This window comes from Nelusetta ayraudi, unplaced genomic scaffold, assembly GCF_046127955.1.
Source record: "Nelusetta ayraudi isolate G7.1 ecotype Tasmania unplaced genomic scaffold, CSIRO-AGI_Nayr_v1 ptg000084l, whole genome shotgun sequence".
Classification (NCBI taxonomy): Eukaryota; Metazoa; Chordata; class Actinopteri; order Tetraodontiformes; family Monacanthidae; genus Nelusetta; species Nelusetta ayraudi.
This window is the reverse complement of record NW_027466134.1, coordinates 4,845,222-4,870,000: the sequence shown is the minus strand read 5'-3', so window position 1 is coordinate 4,870,000 and position 24,779 is coordinate 4,845,222. Positions and strand designations below refer to the sequence as shown.

The following is a 24,779-nucleotide window of genomic DNA, read 5'->3' as shown; positions in this document are numbered from 1 at the left end:
AATGTAACACGGACATGTCAAAGGTTTGGACACACTATCTAACGCAATGTTGTTGTTGTTTTATCTTTACAACTTCCTACACTGCAGATAGATACTGAAGACATCAAATGTATGATCGAGATGTATGTCAATAGGCATGATAATGAAAGAAAAGACATTCAATTCAGTGGGTGTGGCCACACGTTTGGCTGGTGGTGGACTTGATTAAATGGTGTCACCAAACTTAACAATGGATTTTTTTTTATTTTTTTGTTGTTGGTATCTCTAGGACCAGTATCACCTGTGCTACAGGGCTGCTCTGGAGTACCTCGGAAGCTTTGATCACTACACAACATAACCCAGTGGAAGCAGCAGGGGCCCCTCAGAAGGTTTGAATGTCTACTCTGAGTCACGTATCTGCGACGCTCCCTCTTCAGGACCCTCGGCGCCCTCCTCTGGAGGGAGGACAGAAGGCACTGCTGGAGGGACGGGACTGGAGACATAAGAGACCCATAAGAGACACAGGTCCTGGAACTGGCCCACAACTGACCCTCAAGTCCAGTCATTGTGAAACCTTTATTTTCTGCCTCCTTGAAATAGTAAAAAAAATAAAAATAAAAATAAATAAAAACATTTTTAGTTACAATACCTGTCAAAAGTTTGGACACAACCGTTTCTTCTTTTTCTTGACTACTTTCTACACTGTACATACACATTGAAGACATCAAATATGTGACCAAGATGTGTGGATTCATGTGGCAAAAGACAAAAAACAATTCATAGGTAAATATGTTGTGTTCTATGTTCTGTTCTGTTATTCTGGATCATCTAAGATTTAAAACTTGTTTGAGTTATTTCACACTTTTTTGTTAAATACATATTCCATATGTGTTCATTCACAGTTTTGATGCCTTGAGTGACAATGTACGCTGTAAAAATGAAAAAAAAAAAAAAAAAAAAAAAAGCTGTCAATCAGAAGTATGTGTCCAAACTTTTGACTGGTAGTGTGTCATTTATATCCATCATTTCTGTGATATCTATCATTCATATCTGAGAGTTAACCAAAATCGAAATTGGAAAAAAAAAATGTGTATTTTGTAATCACCTTATTTTTTATTGAAGAATTATATTGAAATGTTCTTAGAAGAAGAAAAACATATCACAGCTGCTAACCTTTTTTTTATTTCCACATGTTTGATTTTATCTTTTCATTTATGTCATAAAATATTAATACTGGCTTCCCGTCACTGGAGTGATAAATGGCGATAGAAATGACGACGACGTTTGCAGTAACCCATGGTCATACACATTCAATGCATTTTTGCACCAGCCTGTGGAGAAGAGGAAAAACCATACACTAATTTTTGACACATTAATCGTAAGACAGTTTTAACTTTCTGATCAAAACCTAACATCTATCACCAAAATAATTAGAATAAAATATTAAGCCCATATGAACATTTCTAGAATCAAGTTTGCAGTGATTCCAATGATAAAATGATGAGGTTGTGTTTTCTGACTGCGTCACAACATCTCCAAAGATCCATTATTGTGTCAGCACACTTCAATATTATGTTATTATGTGATATTATATATTATATTACAATATATTTTCTGCAACCGAAATATACCATGTTAGAATCAATAAATCACCTCCTCAATGACCAGTGAATTCCAACCAGTGACGGACTGCTTACACCAGAACTTATGCTTTGCGTGATTTTGTCAGGAAAAATGCAACATTAAACGTATTTTTTTAATTCAATTATTACTTCAAACATATCCACCTTTATACCTCTGAAAATCCTCCTGTTTTTTGTTTAAATTATTTTAATTATGGCCTTATATTAATGTCTATTTAGGACTGTCGCTCGTAGCTCCTTAGAAACCCAGCAACAAAAAAAAGAAGCAAATTAAAATATGGACAGCCATTTATTTAAAGCCATGCGTAGAAGAACTGTACATTCTGAACTGCACTGTATCCACTTCTCTGCATTTTGTCTGTGCACTAATGAGATGACAGTGGCAAAGAGCCAATAGCGGGAGAAAACAATGGAATCTATTCTTGTCCATCTGCCCCCATCCAATGAAGTGCCAGTTTTATTGCGGCACACATCATTCGCAGGTATTTTGGATACATGATGCATTAAAACAAGCTTGATTGTGAGAGTTATGGTTCGATCTAAGGCAGCAACTGAACCCACAATCGAGGTTTTTTGTATCTGCAGTGTCTGTGGTTGTCTTTGGATGAGAACGAGGTTGTTGTGAATGAAAAACAATCCTTCTGTTACATGCTGGGTGACATACAGTTTTGTATTTGTTAATAAAAAAACAAAACAAATGAAAGAAAAGTGTCTTCATCTGAATAAAATTACTTCTTTTTTTTTAACTCAGTGTTATAAAACCAGGATGTCAAAGATACACAAACATCTGCACATATGTTTGTTTTTGTTTTTTGTTTGTTTTCTATGGAATAAATACATTTGAGTCGCGACTTCATGACGATGATAGAAAGTTGTGGGTCCCGACCGAGACTCCACGGGTTGAGAACCACTCTTTGTGATTGGCTGAAGACAATGCGGAAGTCCCTCCCACCGACCTCCATGTAAACAAACACAAACTGGGCATGCGTCGCCTCAATAATGGTGGACTGTCTTTTCCACTTGGACTAAATTATGCCTGAATATCTGTTTTAGCACCTTTTTGATGTGAAGAACTAACAAGTTGAACAACACATGACCTTTTGGTAAGTACACACGCACCGCCTCAGACATTTGCTGTGTATTTTGCCGGCGATGAAGCAAACAAAGTCTCCAAACTGACGAGCAGCTGCTGGCTTCACGTTAGCTTCAAGCAAAAAGCAGCCTGACAGATTTTTTCCCCCGGAGTCGATTACACGCGTAGCATCTTATTAAATCCCTTCTTTGACGCAAGATGTCAGCTTGAAAGTACTTGCTGGTTGTTTTTCATTCAACTCCATCATGTTAGGGCGAGTGGGGTGTTGTTATCTTTACTTTTTTTTCCAATTCCTGAGAGGATAGTTGTTGTGAGCTACCTTTTCCGATAGCGCCGCAGCTAGCGCAATAGCTAAAGGTCTGTTTTGGTTTTAATTTGCTCCTTTGAATCATTAATATTGTTATTCTTTTTTACACACAGCGCAGCTCGGTTAGTGGAGTGGGTTACGGTTTTGTTTCCGAAACATTTCAGAAGATTCGGGTGGGAATTGAAATGAAACGTTTGTGCTAAAAATGAACGTACAATCTTGTAGGTTCATTGTCTGCTTAAAAGTGCTAAAGGGTTTCATTTAGTTTCCGTTGCTGTTAATAAGTAGTGAAAATGCTGTAAGAATGATCGTGTTACAGCATAGTTTAAAAAGGCCAGTGTAGTTTCTGAAATAACTTGACTAACAGTGAGTTACGGGGTAATACTGCGATAAATACTGCGGTCGGTTTTTTTTTTGTTTGTTTGTTTGTTTTTACGTTGCAAACTTTCTACATTGCAAAGTTTCCGAGTGTTCTTAATTTTGTTCCTAAGAAATAAATCTAAAAGTAAACTACGTGAAATCTGTGCCATTCTTGCCCTCCGTGGAATTATAGTGAATATATGCTGTCCGATGATTGTTTCTCTCTAGGAACAGGCGCGGGCAAACTACGGTCCGGGGCCCACATGCGGCCCCGTTAGTTAAGCTTTTTAACTCATGGGCCGCCAAACTTGAAGACATCATATTAATATCACGGAAGTAATACAATAGCCATGTTTCTTCCCCCCCTTTGAGTCATTTCAATAATGAGCTGGTGGGGCTTGAAAGACACTGATTTGCTTGTAACTTTGCTTTGGTTCATTTTACATTGCTTGTTTTCTCCATATCCCATCATATATTGTTTTCCTTCCTATGAGGTGGCTCAACAAAAACACTCCATCCATCTGCTGCTGCTGCTCCAGCCCCCTTTTGTCACATTTTACAACCCGCACGCTTTCTGATTTTCATGCATGCTGCATAATGGAGCGTCGCAGTAGTTTCATTAAGCTGCTTATAATGGAGTTCAATGCAGCAATGAGTCAGAGACCTCAAACTTTTGAACAGTAGTGTGTATAATGACTGACATTTTATCCATGTCCTTTATAACCTACATGACATTTACAACTTTTCTGTCCTTGTTTCCACTTTAAAAAGCAAAGTCCAGAAGAACGATTCCAAGATGACCACAGACACGCCGGGCCAGCCGACGGGCTCTGGGATCATGACCTTCACTCCGTCCAAAGAGGAGTTCAGAGACTTCAGCCGCTACATCGCCTACATGGAGTCTCAAGGAGCGCACAAGGCTGGAATGGCAAAAGCAAGCACATTTTCTTCTGCATAATCATAACAATGGCTTGGATTTATAGAGCACACCACATTCACACTGGTGGTGCTAGCAGTCATATGAAAACAACTCTACACAAAAGATTACATAAGAGGCTTGAAATATTTATTTCCTCAAACTTCAAATTTCCGCAGCTTCTGCAATCTCAAATATTTCTTTATATTTATAAAATTCATCATTTAATTCTGCTGGGTGTTGCTTCTACGTGAATGTAAGCGCTGCCGCTGACGTGTACTGCTGCGTCGACTAAAAACAAATGTTTGTGCAGCAGCAAGTGGCCGTTGTTGGGTCCTCATCAAGCGGATCTCAGAGTGAAGTACTGATACATTCACCCAGATTCACCTCTAAACATTCACCTTGTGTGATCCACCAGGTTGTCCCTCCTAAAGGCTGGAAGCCTCGCCGGACGTACGATGACATTGACGACCTGGTAATTCCAGCTCCCATCCAGCAGGTGGTGACGGGCCAGTCCGGCTTGTTCACGCAGTACAACATCCAGAAGAAGCCGATGACTGTCAGCGAGTTCCGCAAGACCTCCAACCTGGACAAGTCAGTTTCCACGGTCGATTGGGATGCCAATATGACTGCAATGCGTTGGCTCTGTAGCGCATAATATAGTTTAGCCAACATTTAATGTAACCATCGTGCCATGAAAAGTAAATTACAACAGCTAACATGAGAGTCATAGTAACTGAAAGCCAGATGGTTTATTATAATTTTCTTGCAGGTTTTGCAATCCCAGGTATGTGGATCTAGATGAGCTGGAGAGGAAGTTCTGGAAGAATCTGACCTTCAACCCGCCACTTTATGGAGCTGACGTCAGTGGAACCTTGTACGATCCTGTGAGTACTCATCTTCTCAAGAAGACACACAAACATGAACTTCCTTACACCTTTTTTTTTTTGATGGTTCAATTCAATATTAGCAATATTAGCTAGGTTCCCTCGACATGACCCTTCCCAACCATTGAAAGGTCCAGTGTGTACAATTTGGTCTGATGTATATTGTAAAAGTTTTATTTATTCTGTGTACGTATATATGTATATATGTATATGTATATGTATATGTATATAATACATATATATATATATATATATATATATATATATATATATATATATATATATATATATATATATATATATATATATATATATATATATATATATATATATAAATAAATCTACAGTACTACCCAGAACATTAGGATCTCCTGAGAAGGTTGTTGTATTTGCCCATGTGTGAACTCTTCTGAGCCAACAACCCAAGACAGACTTTCTAAAGGATCAGGAGCCTTTTGCAGGGGTTTTGGATTCTTTGGACTCTTTGAAGCTACAAAACTGAAGCTTTTCACAGTATTCTAATTTTCAGGCTATGTGGCTTTGCTGATTAAGATTTTCAGCTTATTAAAACCACAAAGTTACAACAAGGAACTGCTTGAGATGTCTATTTGCGTGGAATGGCTCAATAAAATGTGTTGCATTCATCTTTTATGTTAAATTACCAAAATAAAACAACTCTGACTTGATATTCTAATTTTTCGGGTGGTACCTGTATAAACAGAAATATATATATATATATACATATATATACACATACACATACACCAGTCAATAATAAGCCACATTATAATCCGATGTCTTCCTCCATGCTTTGCAGGGAGTGAACGAGTGGAACATCGGCCGCCTGAACACCATCCTGGACACTGTGGAGAGTGAGAGTGGCATCAAGATCAAGGGGGTCAACACTCCATACCTCTACTTTGGCATGTGGAAAAGTGCTTTTGCCTGGCACACAGAGGACATGGACCTGTACAGCATCAACTACCTGCACTTTGGAGAGCCCAAGTCCTGGTACGGTGCCCCCCTCACACTCATCGCTGCACAGCCTCAGATTTAAGCTTCTTACTGCGTCACATATATTTGCTGTATCTAATTTAAAAAAAAAAAAGAAGAAAGAAAGTTCAACCAATGTGTCTGCTAGAGGCATGTGGTAGCTTTAGCACATGGGCTATGAAGGAACAAGGTCGAAGGAATTCAAATTTAAGATGATGTGTTGAATAAAGTAATTTAACATATAAAAATATGTATTTTAAAACAAGTGATTTGATTGGGGACTAAATGCATTTCGTCACTCATCCTTTCACTTCCGCTGGCGACTGTTGACCACTGCTGTGTTCGTCCATTAGGTATGTTGTTCCACCAGAGCACGGGAAACGACTGGAGAGACTTGCAAAGGGTATGTAAATAATTAAATGATTTAAATGATTTAAAAAAAAAATTTTTTTTAAAAAGCAGCAGCAAAATGTTAAAGGAAATTATTAAAAGACACCTTGCTGAAAGAAAATGTTGCTGTTCCATTTAGACGCAAACTGGAACTTAGACGCACCTCCATATATTAAAGTCTTGATAATGTCTTGTCTCGGTTGATTGCTCGGTGATGTTCCTCAAGTCACTTTCTCCTCTGTTGTTTTGTCTGTCTCTGTCCAGGCTTCTTCCCAGGCAACGCTCAGAGCTGCGAGGCCTTCCTGCGCCACAAGATGACTTTAATTTCACCCTCCATCCTCAAAAAATACGGCATCCCCTTTGAAAAGGTGACTTTGAACGAAAGTCCCGTGTTCAATGACACCGGCATTGTCGAGAAAAAGCAGCGCGTCTGCTGTCAGTTCCACACCAATGGGTCGGTTGTTGACTTTAATGAAAGATGAGGCAGCCAGAAATGAAAGACGCTCAGTTTGTAATGACATTTGTATTCACAAAGCGGTGTAAAGGAAACCGAGAGTGCTTGCACACTCCATTGGTTCCTAATAGGTAAATGATCGTTGATTTTTAAAGGGATCCAGCCCACTGTGAGCACACTTTGGCTTATTTCTTTGACTGTGGATGTTACTCAAGTCGTGTTTCATTGTGCTTCCCTGCAGGTGATCCAGGAGGCGGGACAGTTCATCGTCACCTTTCCATTCGGCTACCACGCTGGTTTCAACCACGGCTTTAACTGTGCAGAGTCCACCAACTTTGCCACCCAGCGGTGGATTGACTACGGCAAACGGGCTACTATGGTACACAACATCATCGTCTGGGCGCCCGAGAATGAATTCGATTTGCATGGAAACGCTTCTGGCCATAAATATTTTGATATTTTAAATATTTTAATTTAATTTTAATTTTTTTCCTTGTCTCAGATATTTTCCTTTGTTCTGTTCTGTTTCTTATTGTGCAAAAATCTAAATAAAAAGTTCAAAAAAAAAAAAAAAAAAAGCTTCTGGCCACGATCAGAAATTCAGAGGAAATTTCAAGCACCAAGCAATCATTTCCACCATTGGAAGTGTAATTCAAATTCCGTGATGATTGGAAGCGTAGTGCTGTCTTGTTTATCGCCATGGTGAATACTGTATGTGTGTATGTGTGTTTTTTCCTCTTAGTGTTCGTGCCGCCAGGACATGGTCAAGATCTCCATGGACGTCTTCGTCCGGAAGTTTCAGCCTGATCGTTACCACCTGTGGAAGTCGGGGAAGGACAACGCTCCCATCGACCACTCCAAGCCCACGCCTGAGGCTGCCCAGTTCCTCAGAGGAGACGAGACCGCGGCGGTGGAGAAGCAGACTGAAGCTGAAGACACGGAGATCATCGCTCCTAAACAGGAAGACAAAAGGTTTCTGATCTTAAGAATGGCTCTAAAATTGTTGTAATTCATTGGATTTACACTAGGAGTCAAAAGTTTGGACTCAGTCTATGAACTTTCATTCTCATGACACTGCACTTTCTCTGTGATATTAATAAAGGCTTCTTCTTCTTCTTCTTCTTCTTCTTCCCCTTCTGCCCCTTCTTCCTCTTCTTCTTCTTCCTCTTCTTCTTCTTCTTCTTCCTCTTCCTCTTCTTCTTCTTCTTCTTTCCTCTTTGCATCAGCATGAAGCCTCAGACTGGGGCGAAGCGTCAGCTCGAAGCTGTTGAACCCAGTGAGGACGACAAAGCTGAGGTGACTCCACAGGAGGAGGGCGAGGTGGAAACCAAGAGGGCCAAGCTGTCCTGCAAGGACTCGGCCGTCACGCTTTCCATCAAGCCAGAGAAGAAAGGTACATGGTTGTTGATCATGATCTCTTATGAACCACCGTCAGTCTTTTACAGCTTTTCGGGTTACTTTTAAGTCCTCATCAAAATAGTTTGACAAAATAGATGACAGAAATGTTTAAATATGATTGCAATATGGTGGCAGGAAGACAAGGCTAGCGATAAAAGATTCACCAAAGACTCTTTTCAATTATTTACCTTAATCTTGTCTGCATATTTGAGAGGTTTTTCCAAGTGTAGCTCTTTCCATCACCAGTTTTTTTATTGCAATATTTAAGTTTTGCGCAATTCTAGAGGTCATGCATGGAAACGCAGCTCAGTTCAAAATTCCACATTCATCTCGTAAGTTCTGTTCTGTTCTATTTCGATTGTGCAACATGACTTTTTCAGACGCGGCAAAGGCGAAGCCGGAGACCAGGAAGGAGCGGAAGGAGGCTAAACTACTGAACAAGTTGAAATCCGGCGCGAGGAAAAGCTCAAGCAACCTGAGCCCTTCGAAGAAGGAGAAGAGCAGCGCGGCTGCGGCCAACGTCTGCCCCTCTGAACCCGTCAAGAGCCAGGCGGCGGCTCTGCCCTCTGAAGAGCCAACCGCCAATGAGGAGGCTCCGCCGGCGGGCGGCTACAGTCCGGTGCAGAAGCATTTCCAGAGGACGCTCAGCCCTGCCGATGTCCTCCACGTGCACAGCTATGCCAAGGGAGACTACGGGGAAGGAGAAGCTGCTCTGAAGGAGGAGAAGAAAGCTGATGAGACAGAGGAGCACGGCAGACACCTTCACCATCCAGTAGGTCAACGCCTGTCTGAAAGCACACCACCAACACACTGTCTGATACAGTGTTGTTTCTTTATCCGTACAACTTTCACCGCTGCAGGCAGACGCTGAAGACATCAAATGTGTGATTATGCAGCAAAGAAAAACACCTTCAATAACTCTAAATATGCTTTTTTATGAAAGGTGGATATTTTGAAGATTTTCAAAATAAAACATGTTTGAGTTATTTGACACTTTTATTGTTTCCTCCATAATTCCATGTGTGTTCATACGGAGTTTTGATGCCTTCAGTGAGAAACTGCAGTGTCAATAGTCATTAGAAAAGAAAAAAAAAAGACATTACATTCATTGGGTGAGTCCAATATATTGACTGCTGGTGTAAATATCCAGTCTATCCATGATGGTACATTTTCACTCCGTGTTCATGTTAACATGGCAGCCCTGCACTGCGTGGCAGTCAGTTTGCTGAAAGATTTCCGCCTGTGCATCCTGACTGGTTGGGTAGCGGAAAATGAGAGCTTATTTCCAGCTTCAATGCATCAAAGCACAACATTGCAGAGAGCAAACCAGTGTGTTTCTCCAGCAGAGGACAGAAGACGTGACAGAGGACGATGGGCTGCAGGAGAACAACCTGGGACACCTACCAGTCCACCACCCACTCATCAAGGACGGACTGAGCGATGAAGGTTTGTCATCCTGGCTCAAAGAACTACAGCTTCCACATCGCACCAATGGGCTTGACTGTAGTGTTGTGGTTCTGGAGGTTGGTCCTGGTCTCCAGAACACTCTTTAAGGGTCTTGGTCTGGTCTCAGACTTCTGAGGCATTTTTAATGGGTTTGGTCTTGGACTGGGTTTTTTTTTTTTTTTTCTTTCTTTCATCCAGACCAGTGGAGACTCAGCCATCACTGTAATAACACGATAATAACAGAAAAGAACCCCTATCTTTCTTTGATGTGTAAAATACTACTTGACCATAAGATCATGTATGTATGTATGTATTGTCTTCTCTGTGCCGTAGAGAGTCCTCACGAGCCGTCCCAGGTGGAGGAGGGCGGTCTGGAAGGAGAAGGCTGGGCCAAACCTCTGGCTCACCTCTGGCAGAACCGACCCCCCAGTCTGAAGAAAGAGAGAGAGTACAACCGCCGCATGTGCTCCAAGCCCCCGTATTGCTCTGTCTGCATGCTGTTCTACACATACCAGCAGGTAACCTGCCGCCACACCATCCACTAGGAAGGGCTGCAATGATAAAGAAAAACACCACAAAGATAATACAACACATGTTGAATCCAACACGTGCGATTGAGTTCTTTCTCTGCGTGTGGGCTGCTGCCAGACTGAATGTGTGCGCAACGTGGAGTATCCCGTGCTGGACGCTGACGGGGGGATGCGGACCAAGCCTCTCATCCCGGAGATGTGCTTCACCACCACCACAGAGGAGGACTCTGAGTGTGAGGAGCAGCCAGCCACAGCCTACCTGGAGGAGGACGGAACCAGCCTGCTCATCAGCTGCTCCCAGTGCTGCGTCCGCGTCCACACCAGTCAGTGCACCGCACGCCCCTAGTGGCCACTTTGATACAGTCATTGATGTACCTGACAGCGTGTGTATATATATATACATATATATATGTATACATATATAAATGGATACATATATGTATATGTATATGTATATATATATATATATATATATATATATATATATATGTATGTATATATACATATATATATATATATGTATATGTATACATACATATATATATAAATATGCATGCATGCATGTATGTATACACACACATTCACGTGTGTGTATGTTTACTATATTCCCGTCCTTGCTTTGCTCAGGCTGCTACGGTGTGGATCCTGCCAGTGTGACCAAGGAGTGGAAATGTGCACGTTGCAAGGCCAACGCCATGACTGAGGTCAGTGACGCCCCTACTGGAGCACAGGCTGGACACTTCTACCGTCCACCATCCACTGTTACTGGTCACATAATAACAATATGAAATGTTACTGTCTTCTGTCGCTGCTGGTCTGACCAGTTTCTCTGATTTTCGCTGCAGAATTGCTGTTTATGTTCACTGAGAGGAGGAGCCTTGCAGAAGGCAAATAACAATAAGTAAGTCATTGCAGAGCCATTGCAACAGAACGGTCACATATACATTTTTTGATGTATTTATTTGAAAGGGACGGTGCATATTCATGAAGATGTAAATGTAAATATGCCGGAATTTTCTTTCACTGACGTTGCTGGGTTTTGCTGTCACTGTGTGAGCACTGAGTGAATGACTGCATGTGTCTGCTTTGCAGGTGGGTCCATGTGCTGTGCGCAGTGGCCGTGTTGGAGGCTCGTTTTGTCAACGTGTCTGAGAGGAGTCCCGTGGACCTCAGTGGAATTCCTCTGCAGAGGTTTAAACTGGTGAGTGCAGGCAGCACTCACTCCTTCGCCATTGGACGACACCTTCATTTCCAAGCCTACTGCGTGTTTTTATTACGTCCATTTTCATGTATGAGTAGTATATAAAGCTTTTACCAATACAAAAATCCTAAATCCAGCCCAGTATTACACACTGGACCTTTAGAAGCGTATTGAAGCTGCTCGAGCAGTTCTGACCCTTCTCTAAATGTTTGATAGAAGTGTTACTACTGTAAGAAGCGGATGAAGAAGGCATCGGGCTGCTGCGTGCAGTGTTCCCACGGCCGCTGCTCCACCGCCTACCACCCCACCTGCGCTCAGGCCGCCGGAGTGCTGATGCAGCCAAACGAGTGGCCGTTTGTTGTCCACGTTACCTGCTGTCGCCACAAAGGCCCCACTCAGATTGAGGTGAGAGATGTATAAACGATGGAGTTTGACAGATACCATAAGTGAAATCCCAGTCATGCCGAACCAGAGAGTAAAACCGTCGGATCAATGTGCTTTTTGAACAATGGTGGCCTCTGCGTTGGTTGCAATCGCCCATTTGTGTCCTTTTGCTACTTGTTTCACCCTGGACAGAGAAATAAAGCGGCCATGAATGAGCTCACCGTGGGACAGAAGGTGATTTGCAAGCACAAAAACGGCCGCTACTACCAGTGTGACGTGGTGCAGCTTTCCAAAGAGACGTTCTACGAGGTCAACTTTGACGACGGCTCCTTCAGTGACAATCTCTTTCCCGAAGACATTGTTGTAAGATTTTGCTCTTTCGTTCTCAAGCTTCATGACATCGTAATGAACAAAAGTACGTTGCAGTTGTCTGTCAAGCGCAGCCGTCACAGAAAGTGCTCTTCTTTATGACTTGTTTATGCTGGGTGGTGTCAGAATTAACACGTTAATCGCGACAAGATTCAATACAAGGCGTAAAAAATACGTTTTTTATTTGCATTTATTTTCCCCCCGTAATTTACACATTACGGGGAAAAGTTGTTCTGTATGAAGCCGAGAAAGGAGCCAAATTAAATAAAATACAAATGCAATAAGTGGGTGTCAATGCATGGTTCCGAAAGAAACAATATTGCAAAAGATCAAAAAGGAAATCTTTCCTTTGTGTTCATTGGCTCCCAATCAAGACGCTCCAGAGAGAACTGCTTCACATTAATATGAACCTAAAAAGTGTCTCGAAATATGCAAAATAACACAACTTCAAACATGCAAATCTAAACGCGATTAATCGTGGTTAACTGTGAAAAGTCAGAGATTAATCTCGATTAAAAAGTTTATTCAACAAACAATTATTTGTCGGTTGTTGTTGGCTCCTTTTGGGAAATTCATGTTGTACTTTTCCATCTTTTTGGACAAATCTTGTAAAAACATGGTGTATGAAGTGGTTATAATTTACTAGCGTGACGGAGAAAAGAACATTTTATGTACTTACCAGTTTATTTTTTTCAGTCGTTTCTTTTCACTGAATCGTATCATTTTGTCACCTTCACAAATTCAGACCTGATTGCAATCTCTGCCGTGCCCGGCTTCTTTATGGAAGATCAATAACACCTTTCTGCTGGACTACTGTGTGTGTTTCCCTGACAGAATCGGGACTGCGCTCAGCTCGGCCCGCCGCCCCAGGGGGAGGTGGTTCAGGTTCGGTGGACCGATGGCGTGGTTTACGGCGCCAAATTTGTGGCGGCTCACGCCATCCACATGTACCTGGTAAGATTGCCCTGTCCGTTAATTAAGATTTAAGATTTCCTTTAATTAGTCCCACAGTGGGGAAATTCCAACGTTACAGCTAGGGCTGTCCCGATCCGATATTGATATCGGATATCGGCCCGATATCAGCCAAAAAAGGAATATCGGATTATATCGGACGTCATCTCAAGTCTCCGATATTAACTCTCCGATAGAAAGCAGTCCATTCTACTCCGGCGCTTCTGCCCTATGCAAATAGGTGACAGCGGTTCATACTCCAACACAGCGGTAGGTGGCGGTAATACACCTGGTGCGCTCGCCAAAAAAGAGTGTTCGGGCTCCAGCATGTAGAGCTCACGTGACCTCAACAGTAACGGCCTATGTGCTCGAGGAAGAAATAATGTCGGCCGTGTGGCACTACTTTTAGAATAAATAATGAAAGTATGTTTCATTTGTAGCCTGCTGACATCGGATTGATATCGGTATCGGCCGATATTCAAGGTTGAAATATCGGTATCGTATCGGAAGTGAAAATATAGTATCGGGACAGCCCTAGTTACAGCAGCAAGGTGATAGTGACACACAATAAGAAGCACTGCAAACAAGTATGTGTAAATCAAAAGAATATGGAATTAGATAGTAAAAAAATAAAGTAAGCATTTTAAGAATAAAAATTAGATTAAATTAAATTAAATTAAATTAAATCAAATTAAATATGAATTTAGTTAGCATCTTGTTGAAAACCGATGTTGCCGTTCCACTGATGTAGAAGCTCGGCCGGTGCGGTCTCGACTGCAATACTACACTGCAACACTACAACATCACACACTCACAAACGATGCCTTGCAGGTGGAATTTGAGGATGGCTCTCAGCTGACGACCAAGAGGGACGACGTCTACACCCTGGATGAGGAACTCCCCAAGAGAGTTAAATCGAGACTGGTGAGTTGCACGCACACTGTGGCGTTAGCCAGCGACAACGACGGATTTCCTTTGAACTTCACCCGGTGTTTCCTGTCCGCAGTCCAAAGCTTCGGACATGCGATTCGACGGCATCTTCGAGGAGAAGGAGATCATCAAGGCGTCCAAGAGGCAGAGAGTCATCAACTCTCGATACAGAGGAGACTACATAGAGCCGGTCATTTACAGAGCCATCATGGAGTGACCATACACACCAACACACACACCACCACCAGCACTGACTGACTGACAGAGCTGTGCTTAATCTTCAACTTGCAGCTATAGCCACTGAGCCAGTGTAGCTCTGGGTGACTTCCTTCGTCTAGGACCCGATCACAACTGTGACTCTTAACTTTTTAACTTCTCATTTATCCGTCTTTTTCATTTTCAGTGTTTTTGCTTGTTTTGTTTCTGGCTCATGAAAAGACGCAGTATTTCTCAGTAGGTTGTTGCCCCCCCCCCCTCCCCCCGCCCTCCACAGACAGTACAGTGGGCCCGCCGGCAGTTTATGACGTGAGGAAGCAATAGCAGATGTTATTTATAGAGAAGAGGAATTATCAGAGAGAGACGCCTTTTGAAAATAAAAGAAATAAGAGTGAAGTTTAACTTTCTACTGCAGTACTCTTGAATAAATAATTTCAATGAGACGTCTGAGTGTTGAGCGACTTTTTAAGAAGAACGCCGACGTACACGCTTGGAATATTCATGACTGTTTGAAAAATCTGGTTCACCACTTCGTCCTCTCTCTCTCTCTCTCGCTCCTTTTTTCTCTTTCTCTCTCTCACACCCTCTCTCTCTCTCTGTCTCTCTCTCTCTAACCCTAACCTTGAAAGGCCTCCCTTCATGACTGCTGCTCCTGTTTCGGTTCAACAAAAGAGGAGTGGATGCACTTAAGTGGTTCATGAACTCAGTTTACTGAATGTCTGCATTAAACAAGAGGAACAGAACGTAGAAGACGCACTCGAGAGGAGAGGAAACTTTATTTTACTCCCAAGGTTTTGTACCAAGGTCCAGTGTGTAAGACTGGGCCTGATTTATGAGTTTATATTGGTAAAAGTTTAACATACAGCCCATAAATAGAGAAATAAAAGTGCATACTGACAGTACAATAAAAAGTCGCTCTGGGTTTTCTACCCTTAGAACGGTTCTTTATATAAGCCACTCGCTTGTATGTGGGAGCTGCCTCTTGACAAAGTCCAGGTGTGCAAAAATCAACTACAGGAGGAGAATAAACTACCAAATAACACTCGTACACTAGCGCCACCCCACTACGCTGGCTTGAAGGGCGGTAATGCACATATTTAACGGGTTGCTCCCGCCTCCGCCAAAATCGAAGAAGCAAGGATCAGCTAAGGCCGAAACGTATGTAGTTTGTCCTTCCTGGCTTCCTGTAGTGTTGTGACGCGCGAACGCATAGCGCGAAATTTTGTCTGTCGTAACGCCGTCAACAGGACGAAAGCCCAGCGTTCATCCATGTATTCAATGACTGTATCGCTGTAACACTTCAACCAGGGGACCGTTACGTTGATTAATGTAGTGTTGGCCCGCTGTTATCAGCCCTAATGCCACCGTTTAATTTCGCCGTAGAAAGTAAGACGAGAAAGACGTTAGCTTGACGATAGCCATAGCAGGCGAGCGCGAGCTGCCTCGGAAGTGCGGTGGGAAAATCGACCAAAACGGAGAAAATGGTAAGATGACAAGTCCTTAATGTTGCTGTTATCGACGTCTGTGTAGCACTCAATAATGGTAATGATGATGACCTTTAGAGACGGAGTCTTGCCCCGAGTCAGATTGCTAAACGGAAGGAAACGGACGAAGACTGCGATGTATCGACAAATAGGAGCGTGAGTGGTCCTATTTATTTATCTATCAAAGTTTACCTATACAGCACCTTTCATACATAACATGCAATCTCAGAAAACTCTTTGTCGTTATAGTCTTAAAAAAATATATATATATTTTTTTTTTTTTTTTTTGGGGGGGGGGCATTTCTTATTTGTTTTACCTACAACATTTCTTTAAGAAAATACATTCTGCTAACATATATGTATATGTATATATATACATATATATATATATATATATATATATATATATATATATATATATATATATATACGTATATATATATATATATACGTATATATATATATATATATATATATATATATACGTATATATATATATATATATATATATATATATATATACGTATATATATATATATATGTATATATATATATATATATATATACGTATATATATATATACGTATATATATATATATATGTATATATATATATATATATATATATATATATACGTATATATATATATATACGTATATATATATATATATATATATATACATATATATATATATATATATATATATATATATATACATATATATATATATATATATATATATACGTATATATATATATATATATATACGTATATATACGTATATATATATATATACGTATATATACGTATATATATATATATATATATACGTATATATATATATACGTATATATACGTATATATATATATATATACGTATATATACGTATATATATATATACACGTGTATATATATATATATATATACGTATATATATATACACGTATATATACGTATATATATATATATATATACGTATATATATATATATATACGTATATATACGTATATATATATATACACGTGTATATATATATATATATATATATATACGTATATATATATATATATACGTATATACGTATATATATATATATATATATACGTATATATATATATATATATATACGTATATATATATATATATATATACGTATATATATATATATATATATATATATATATATATATATATGTATATGTATATATATGTATATATATATATATATATATATATGTATATGTATATATATGTATATATATATATATATATATATGTATATGTATATATATGTATACATATATATATATGTATACATATATATATATGTATATATATATATATATGTATACATATATATATATGTATATATATATATATATATATATGTATATATATATATATATATATATATATGTATACATATATATATATATATATATATGTATACATATATATATGTATGTAAAATTTAACCAACTTTTTTTCCCCGACTATTTTAACCGTCACATAAAAAATAAACTGGCACAAGAATTATTGATATTTTCACAGCTAGGAGTCATTGACAGTCTCCTTTTTATTATTTTATTTTATTTGGACCAGGACAATCAGGTGTGTTCACATGACGTCACAGCTATCAGTAGAGCTACTAATGACAAAAACATCCAATAATAGGCCATCGATCCGATTGGACTCTATCATCAAATGTTGCATGGATTAACTCTATTTTCACACACACACACACACACACACACACACACACACACACACACACACACACACACACACACACACACACACACAATTATAACTATCATCATTGTAAAGTAGATGTAAAGTTTAAAGTTTAAGTTATCAAATATCCGCAAATTTGTGGAGTCATTCAACACGACGCGCTGCTCATGAAAAATAGTCAACAGTTTGATGTGCGCATGAAAACCACACATCACCCGCTGTGTAAGCAGCAGTGCAGCACGGCTGGAAGTGAAAGGTGCAAGATGCTGTTTTCAGGAAAAGAGGAGGAGAAGGGGTGATGACGGGAGGAGAGAGATGATCCACGTGTCTCCGCTCAGACAGCCTCTCACGCAGCTCAACAACCGCACGGCCTGCTGGGATGCCAGCAAACACGTGAGTCGCGTGCAGCCTGGTGAGATGCAGCGACATCGACGTGAACGTGTTGTTCAAGTGGATGTCAATAGCTGCGTTTCAATGACAAAATAAAAGCCATATTTCTAGAATTACGACAAAGTGCAGTTATATTTATATGTATGTATGTATATATATATATATATATATATATATATATATATATATATATATAGTGTCTCCTCTATTTTGACTTGACTCGCAGCCTTGATTGTAACTTCAGTGTCGTTTTTCCCTGCAGGAGGAATTTATCCGCAGGATCCTCTCCAAACCCTTCAAAGTTCCAATTCCAAATTACACAGGTAAGACTCCTGGATTCTGACTGTTTTTACGTTATCATTATTATTATTATGTCTAATGCTTGTAAATGCATCAGAAATACATACAGGTACTACCTGAAAAACAAGAATATCAAGTAAAAGTTGTTTTATTTTGGCAATTTAACATAAAAGATGAAACCAATAAAATTTTATTGAGCCGTTCCACGCAAATTGACATCTCAAGCAGTTCCTTGTTGTAACTTTGCTGATTAAGATTTTCAGCTTATTAAAACCACAAACCCACAAAGTCAGAAAATTATTATAAAATTTGAGGGTTTTTTTTCAGCTTCACCTTTTACGTTGAATTGCAGAAATACAACAACAGTTTTTTTCAGGGTATTCTAATTTTCTGGGTAGCACCTGGACTGTTGACTTTCTGCTACCATCCTCTGTTTTCTCCTCCAAGCCTTTGACCAAGTATGGAACTCTCCACCGTCCTTTAGGCTCTCTGGGGATCCGGGCGCTCGGTCTGAAGCGTGCGGGGGTGAGGAGAGCGCTTCATGATCCTTTTGCAGAAGATGCGCTGGTCCTCTATGAGCCGCCGGCGCTGAGCTCTCATGACCTCATCAAAGCTGACAAGTAGGTTCAAAGTGCAACTGAAGCTTTCTTTATTCAGCATCTTGTTCATGTGAGCAATTTATTTATATTTTTTAAACCAAACATTACTACTTTAATTATATGAATTATATGACATTTATCTGCAGATGTATAAACACGAGCTGTATCTGGTTTTTCCGCTCTGTGCAGAGATAAATTACCCGTCCATGTGGTGGTGGATCCAGTCTTAGGAAAGGTTCTCAGACCCCATCAGAGAGAAGTAAGACACAAACCACTTGTATTGATTCCAAGAACGCATAAACAAACCTAATGGTAAAAGTGCCTCATGTCAGCTCCTCTTCAAAATCTGAATGAAGTGTTCGGTTAGTATAAATACATTCAGGTCTCAGGCATCAGATTCCACTTGTCAATACGTATGTAGTTCCGTAGTTTAATTACAAACTTGATCTCGCGCTGATCTAATACACATTTTGGCTTAACTTGCATTATTGATATGTACATTGCAACAATTTAACAAGAGCAAAAAAACTGGTAAACTCTTGCAATGTCTTTAAATGCCCCCCCCCCCCCCCCCCCCCGATCTCTGTCCTAGAGAAGGGAAAAGAGTAATAACACAGTTATAAAAATCTATTTGAAAATACATTTGTAATTTTTTATTTTTTATTTTTTTTGTAAAACATCTACAAACACATTCACTAACCATGAATTATTAGGTTATTATTATTATTAGCTGATTAATGAAGAGTAAAACAGTTATAACAGTGTTATAAACTACATACTAATGAGGATTCATGTCAGAAACATGATTTGTAAGTGACGCATTCAGTGTTTATTAATGCTTAACTAATGCTTGATAGTGTGGGACTTCTTATTATAAGGTGAAAAATAATCGTCCGACAAAACAAACTTGTTTAAAAGTTATTAATGAGGTGTTTCCCTTCCGTGGAGGGGGTGAAGTTCCTGTGGGAGTGCGTGACGGGCCGACGCATCCCCGAGTCGTACGGCTGCATCATGGCCGACGAGATGGGCCTGGGCAAGACTCTGCAGTGCATCGCCCTCATGTGGACGCTGCTCCGCCAGAGCCCCGACGCCAAGCCCGAGATAGACAAGGCCATCGTGGTCTCGCCCTCCAGCCTGGTCCGCAACTGGTACAACGAAGTGCACAAGTGGCTGGGCGGACGCGTGGCGCCCGTGGCCATCGATGGAGGCTCGAAGGACGACGTGGACAGACAGCTGTGTAATTAATCATGATTAATCACGATTAATCTTCTTTCTCTCCATTGAACTATTGGAGCAGTGTTATTTACAAATGTCGTGTCTCAATCAGTGAATACTCGCAGTACTATATGCATATATATGTATATAGTACATATATATGCATATATGTACTATATGCATATATATATATATATATATATATATATATATATATACATATATATATACACACACGTATAAATATGTTTATATATAGATAGTAAGTTATAAGGCACACACACACACAGATTGAGATACGTACTTGCAAATAATATTGCAGGTATTTAAAACAATATTGCTACAATATTGTTGCCGACAACTGATCGTCGGTCAAGCTGCAGAGTTTAGATTTGTTCCACAGACAGGAAACACTCAAGCAAACTGACTTGACAAGGATTTTTAACTGCAGATGTCTCTAATTAGAGACAGTTAGTATTGTTTTATTGAGCTAGAATAAGAAAAGACAGCCCATCGTTTCTGTTTAAATGCGTAGATGATGAAACCGTCCCGGCCACTTTCTAAGTTATTTTATATTTGAAGGTAAACATCTGCAGCAGTTTGTCCAGAATCAGTTGAGTTAATTCACCCCGGTTCCTTTGTTTGTGTCGTCGCTGCGATTTCCAGCGCAATTCATCTCCCAGCAAGGCCTCAGAGTGCCGACGCCCATCCTGATCATCTCCTACGAGACGTTCCGGCTGCACGAGGTCCTGCACAAGGGCAAAGTGGGACTCATCATCTGTGACGAGGTATCGGTTTTACTTCCCTCCGTTCCATTTCTGCATCGGCAAAACTGAATTATCAACGCTGGAATTGTACGGACCAGGGTCATCGTCTGAAGAACTCGGACAACCAGACGTACCAGACCCTGAATAAGATGTCGGCCCAGAGGAGAGTGCTGATATCAGGCACCCCCATCCAGAATGACCTGCTGGAGTATTTCAGCCTGGTTCACTTTGTCAATTCTGGGATCCTGGGTGAGCAACTTCCCCTCCATCATGATCCCATTGATCAGTTCAGTGTGTGTGTGTGTGTGTGTGTGTGTGTGTGTGTGTGTGTGTGTGTGTGTGTGTGTGTGTGTGTGTGTGTACATATATATATATACATATATATGTGTGTGTATATATATATATATATATATATATATATATATATATATATATATATATATATATATATATATATATATATATATATATATATATATATATATATAAATGTTTGTTTGTTTGTTTTTTTGATTGCTTTGTTTTTTCCCCACTCAGGCACAGCACAGGAATTCAAAAAGCGCTTTGAGCTTCCCATTCTGAAGGGTCGAGACGCGGACGCAAACGATAAAGACCGAGAAACTGGCGAGGAGAAGCTGAAGGAGCTCATTCGAGTGGTCAACAGGTCAGACTGCGCTCCTTAAAATCTCACCTGACTCTGATGTCTCTCAGCATTTTTTTTTTTTTGGAATATGTACAGTTACACTGGATAAAAATAACATTTGGCACCTTATCTTGTAATTAGGAGAACAGATCTCCTTATTATGAGAGGCTCACTGAGGGTCTGGCAGTAGTTTGAGTCCCTACCAAACCTGATTGGTTGCATCTCAAACGCATGGATTTGTATCTCTGAAGCCTCCTGTGTTGATTCAGCTGCTGCTGCAGGAAGAGAGACAACTATCAACTTTGCAGAGCAGGAGGCCGTGTGGGCACAGCTGCTACACTGAAAATCAGCTGTAAAACCATGGTTTTAATGAAATGTTTTTTTCTGTGTCATGTTCTGCTTCCGCAGGTGCTTGATTAGGAGAACTTCAGATATTCTGTCCAAATATCTCCCTGTGAAAATAGAACAAGTGGTTTGCTGCAGGTATGTTTGGAGTGATATTGAATTAGAAATGTAAAAAAAAAAAAACAAATGCCAGTGGCAAATCATCCACATTCCACACACAGTAAAGTGTCGTGAAGTCCTTTAGGATATTGTCATGTGACCAGGTTAACAAAACAAACTCAATGATGATTATTTTGTCTACCTTCATCATATTATTACTTATTTCTCCTTTACAACGTCAGAGATGGTTTGACAAAGATTTTGCGATTTTGCATCGAATTGTGGGAAAATATTTCATCTGTGTGTGTGTGTGTGTGTGTGTGTGTGTGTGTGTGTGTGTGTGTGTGTGTGTGTGTGTGTGTGTGTGTGTGTGTGTGTGTGTGTGTGTGTGTGTGTGTGCTGCAGGTTGACTCCGCTGCAGGTCCTGCTCTACAAGTGCTTCCTGAAACAGGCCAAACCCCTGGAAACCATGCAAGAAGGAAAAATCAGCATCTCCACTCTGTCGTCCATCACGTCACTCAAGAAACTGTGCAACCGTACGTGTGGGGCCAGAAATGCACAACACTTGCAGCGAGAAATGAATAAATGAATTTGACATCTTGGAGCTGAGGACACCAGGGGCCGGTCCTGGTTGGACTGCTGCTGCACAATGTTGCAGTGCGATGAGCTTCCACTAGCTTTGTGTTTATGAAGACGACCTTTTCACCTTGTGTCCTAGACCCTTCCCTCATCTATGGCAACTGTTTGGATGGAGAGGAGGGCTTTGCCGGGGCCTTGGACCTCTTCCCACCAGGCTACTGCACCAAAGCCGTGGAGCCTCAGCTGTCTGGTGAGAACCTGGAGCTCCGTTTGTTCAGCACCAACGGCTGACGCATCAAAATAAGTGCAGCGTTCGAATGCCCTAGTATGTATGGCTTGTTGATGTTTCCCTCAGGTAAAATGCTGGTGCTGGACTACATCCTGGCCATCACCAGGTCCACCACCAGTGACAAGGTGGTTCTGGTCTCCAACTACACTCAGACGTTGGACCTGTTTGAGAAGCTGTGCAGAAACAGAAGGTGCGTTGGCTTGGCGACGGACTCCTGCGCCCTACAGTTGGTCGGATCAGCCAGTGAATCAACCGTCTCTTGGTCCTCTCCCCCCAGGTACCCCTACGTGCGACTGGACGGCACCATGTCCATCAAGAAAAGAGCCAAGGTTGTGGAAAGATTCAACAATCCATCGGTGAGTTGAACAAATGAACTAAACTAAAGCTCAGCACTTTCACCCAATCAGCAGCTGCGTCTCCATCACCATTTTTTTTTATGGCCATGTTCAGGTTTAGCACAACAATCCCAGGGGTGATGGACTCGTGGTTAACGTCGTCCGTCTGTTCTGTTTTACAGAGTCAGGACTTTATCTTCATGCTGAGCAGCAAAGCCGGTGGGTGCGGCCTGAATCTCATTGGCGCCAACCGCCTGGTCATGTTTGACCCTGACTGGAACCCGGCCAATGACGAGCAGGCCATGGCACGAGTGTGGAGAGACGGTCAGAAGAAGACCTGCTACATCTACAGGCTCATCTCCGTCAGTCCCCTTCATCATCGCTAAATACCTTTTTTTTTTTTTTTTTTTTTTTTTTTTTATAAATACGCAGTTCTGAGATTTTTCACCAGCGCCTTTGTCTTGTCTTTTTTTTTTTTTTTTTTGCGACAGACGGGGACGATCGAGGAGAAGATCCTGCAGAGGCAGGCCCACAAGAAAGCCCTGAGCAGCTGCGTGGTGGACGAAGAGCAAGACGTGGAGCGTCACTTCTCACTGGGGGAGCTGAGAGAACTCTTCACTCTCAACGAGGAGACCAGCAGCGACACGCACGACAAGTACGGCCCCTCTCTCCTCTTTAACCCCACTGATAAATGCTTCACTCAGAAGAAATCACAGATAAAAAAAAAACTTCTGCAATGGAGTTGCGGAGGGAGTGTGGAAGAAAATGTATAAAAAATGTGAGACTTGAGGTTTTCTTCAAGATGGGAATAATAGGAAACAACTGAGTGTGAGTGAGGGAAGAAGAAGAACTTTATTGATCCCACAATGGGGAAATTTGCTGGGAAATTTGCATAATTACAGCAACAACAACAAAAAACAAGCGGTCACACTGTGATTCTACCAAAAGTTGATTTTTTTTTTTTTTTTTTTTTTTTTTTTCTTTCAATCCGTCTCTTAGGTTCCGCTGCCAGCGCTGCGTCTGCAGCAGTCAGGTCCGGCCTCCTCCAGAAGAGTCGGACTGCACCAGTAACCTGTCCCAGTGGAACCACTGCTTTGACAAGAGGGGCCTGGTGGATGGCGTCTTGAAAGGCGCCTGGGACGCTGCCGTCTCCTTCGTCTTCCAGCAGCGCTCTCACGACAACCAGAAGGGAGTGGCGTAGCAGGCGGTGGGAGGAGCCCCGCTGCCCGCTGCCCGCTGCCTGCTCACTGTACAGACTCGTATTTATTTGACTTTGTTGAAGTTTGTTTTATTTTTATGTAATAAAAAAAAAAAACTGAGTTAAGACAAAAAAAAATAAAGTATTTTGTTGTTCTTCCTTCATGTTGATGATCTTCAGAATAAAACTTTGTATTACTGGATCACTTTCAGGACCCTCAAAGTCACTGTGGATTAAAAACTTAACGGGCCGCATATGGCCCCCGGGCCGTTGTTTACCCCATGCCTACTGTTGGAGCTATTTATCATTGTTGTTATATTTAATTATTTTGTTTGTTTGGCTCGCTACACCT

At 40.8% G+C, this 24,779-nt stretch overlaps 3 protein-coding genes across 5 annotated transcripts in view; all 3 read left to right on the top strand.

Annotated features, from left to right (window-relative positions):
• Positions 1-923, top strand: part of ptprfa (protein tyrosine phosphatase receptor type Fa) — a 34,308-nt gene extending 33,385 nt beyond the window's left edge. Inside the window, exon 32 of the mRNA XM_076045466.1 lies at positions 269-923. Coding sequence (XP_075901581.1) covers positions 269-337 — 69 coding nt within the window. The 3' untranslated portion in view covers positions 338-923. The remainder of the gene's footprint in view (positions 1-268) is intronic.
• A 1,643-nt stretch (positions 924-2,566) lies between these two features.
• Positions 2,567-14,836, top strand: kdm4aa (lysine (K)-specific demethylase 4A, genome duplicate a). Of its 2 annotated transcripts, none has more exons than XM_076045179.1 (22): positions 2,567-2,725; positions 4,154-4,316; positions 4,717-4,892; positions 5,071-5,185; positions 6,003-6,196; positions 6,532-6,581; positions 6,833-6,936; positions 7,264-7,401; positions 7,765-7,994; positions 8,249-8,415; positions 8,801-9,192; positions 9,767-9,866; positions 10,200-10,384; positions 10,515-10,719; positions 11,024-11,100; positions 11,242-11,297; positions 11,489-11,597; positions 11,814-12,002; positions 12,174-12,344; positions 13,185-13,304; positions 14,133-14,225; positions 14,308-14,836. In XM_076045179.1, exons 1-22 carry the CDS (start codon positions 2,715-2,717, stop codon positions 14,446-14,448), a joined length of 3,186 nt encoding a protein of 1,061 aa, XP_075901294.1. In that variant the 5' UTR covers positions 2,567-2,714; the 3' UTR covers positions 14,449-14,836. The 2 variants fall into 2 exon arrangements, with proteins under 2 accessions (XP_075901294.1, XP_075901293.1); XM_076045178.1 differs by having other exon boundaries at positions 9,764-9,866.
• A 601-nt stretch (positions 14,837-15,437) lies between these two features.
• On the top strand, positions 15,438-24,633 carry rad54l (RAD54 like). Of its 2 annotated transcripts, XM_076045180.1 has the most exons (18): positions 15,438-15,931; positions 16,010-16,087; positions 17,945-18,061; positions 18,321-18,381; positions 18,843-18,978; positions 19,147-19,216; positions 19,906-20,194; positions 20,839-20,960; positions 21,038-21,188; positions 21,477-21,603; positions 21,991-22,065; positions 22,432-22,562; positions 22,745-22,855; positions 22,961-23,084; positions 23,172-23,250; positions 23,412-23,591; positions 23,721-23,884; positions 24,229-24,633. In XM_076045180.1, the coding sequence occupies exons 1-18, from the start codon at positions 15,929-15,931 to the stop codon at positions 24,428-24,430; spliced, it is 2,220 nt and encodes a 739-aa protein (XP_075901295.1). In that variant the 5' UTR covers positions 15,438-15,928; the 3' UTR covers positions 24,431-24,633. The 2 variants fall into 2 exon arrangements, with proteins under 2 accessions (XP_075901295.1, XP_075901296.1); XM_076045181.1 differs by lacking the exon at positions 15,438-15,931 and having other exon boundaries at positions 15,938-16,087; positions 18,806-18,978.
• Positions 24,634-24,779: the final 146 nt, after the last annotated feature.

Excerpts from the sequence above, each read along its gene's own strand:
- kdm4aa (XM_076045178.1), top strand. Across the intron at positions 9,867-10,199 it reads GGACGGACTGAGCGATGAAG|AGAGTCCTCACGAGCCGTCC; the intron begins GTTTGTCATCCT and ends TCTGTGCCGTAG. Across the intron at positions 10,720-11,023 it reads CTGCGTCCGCGTCCACACCA|GCTGCTACGGTGTGGATCCT; the intron begins GTCAGTGCACCG and ends TGCTTTGCTCAG.
- rad54l (XM_076045180.1), top strand. Across the intron at positions 18,382-18,842 it reads TCCAATTCCAAATTACACAG|GCTCTCTGGGGATCCGGGCG; the intron begins GTAAGACTCCTG and ends ACCGTCCTTTAG. Across the intron at positions 23,251-23,411 it reads AAAGATTCAACAATCCATCG|AGTCAGGACTTTATCTTCAT; the intron begins GTGAGTTGAACA and ends TCTGTTTTACAG.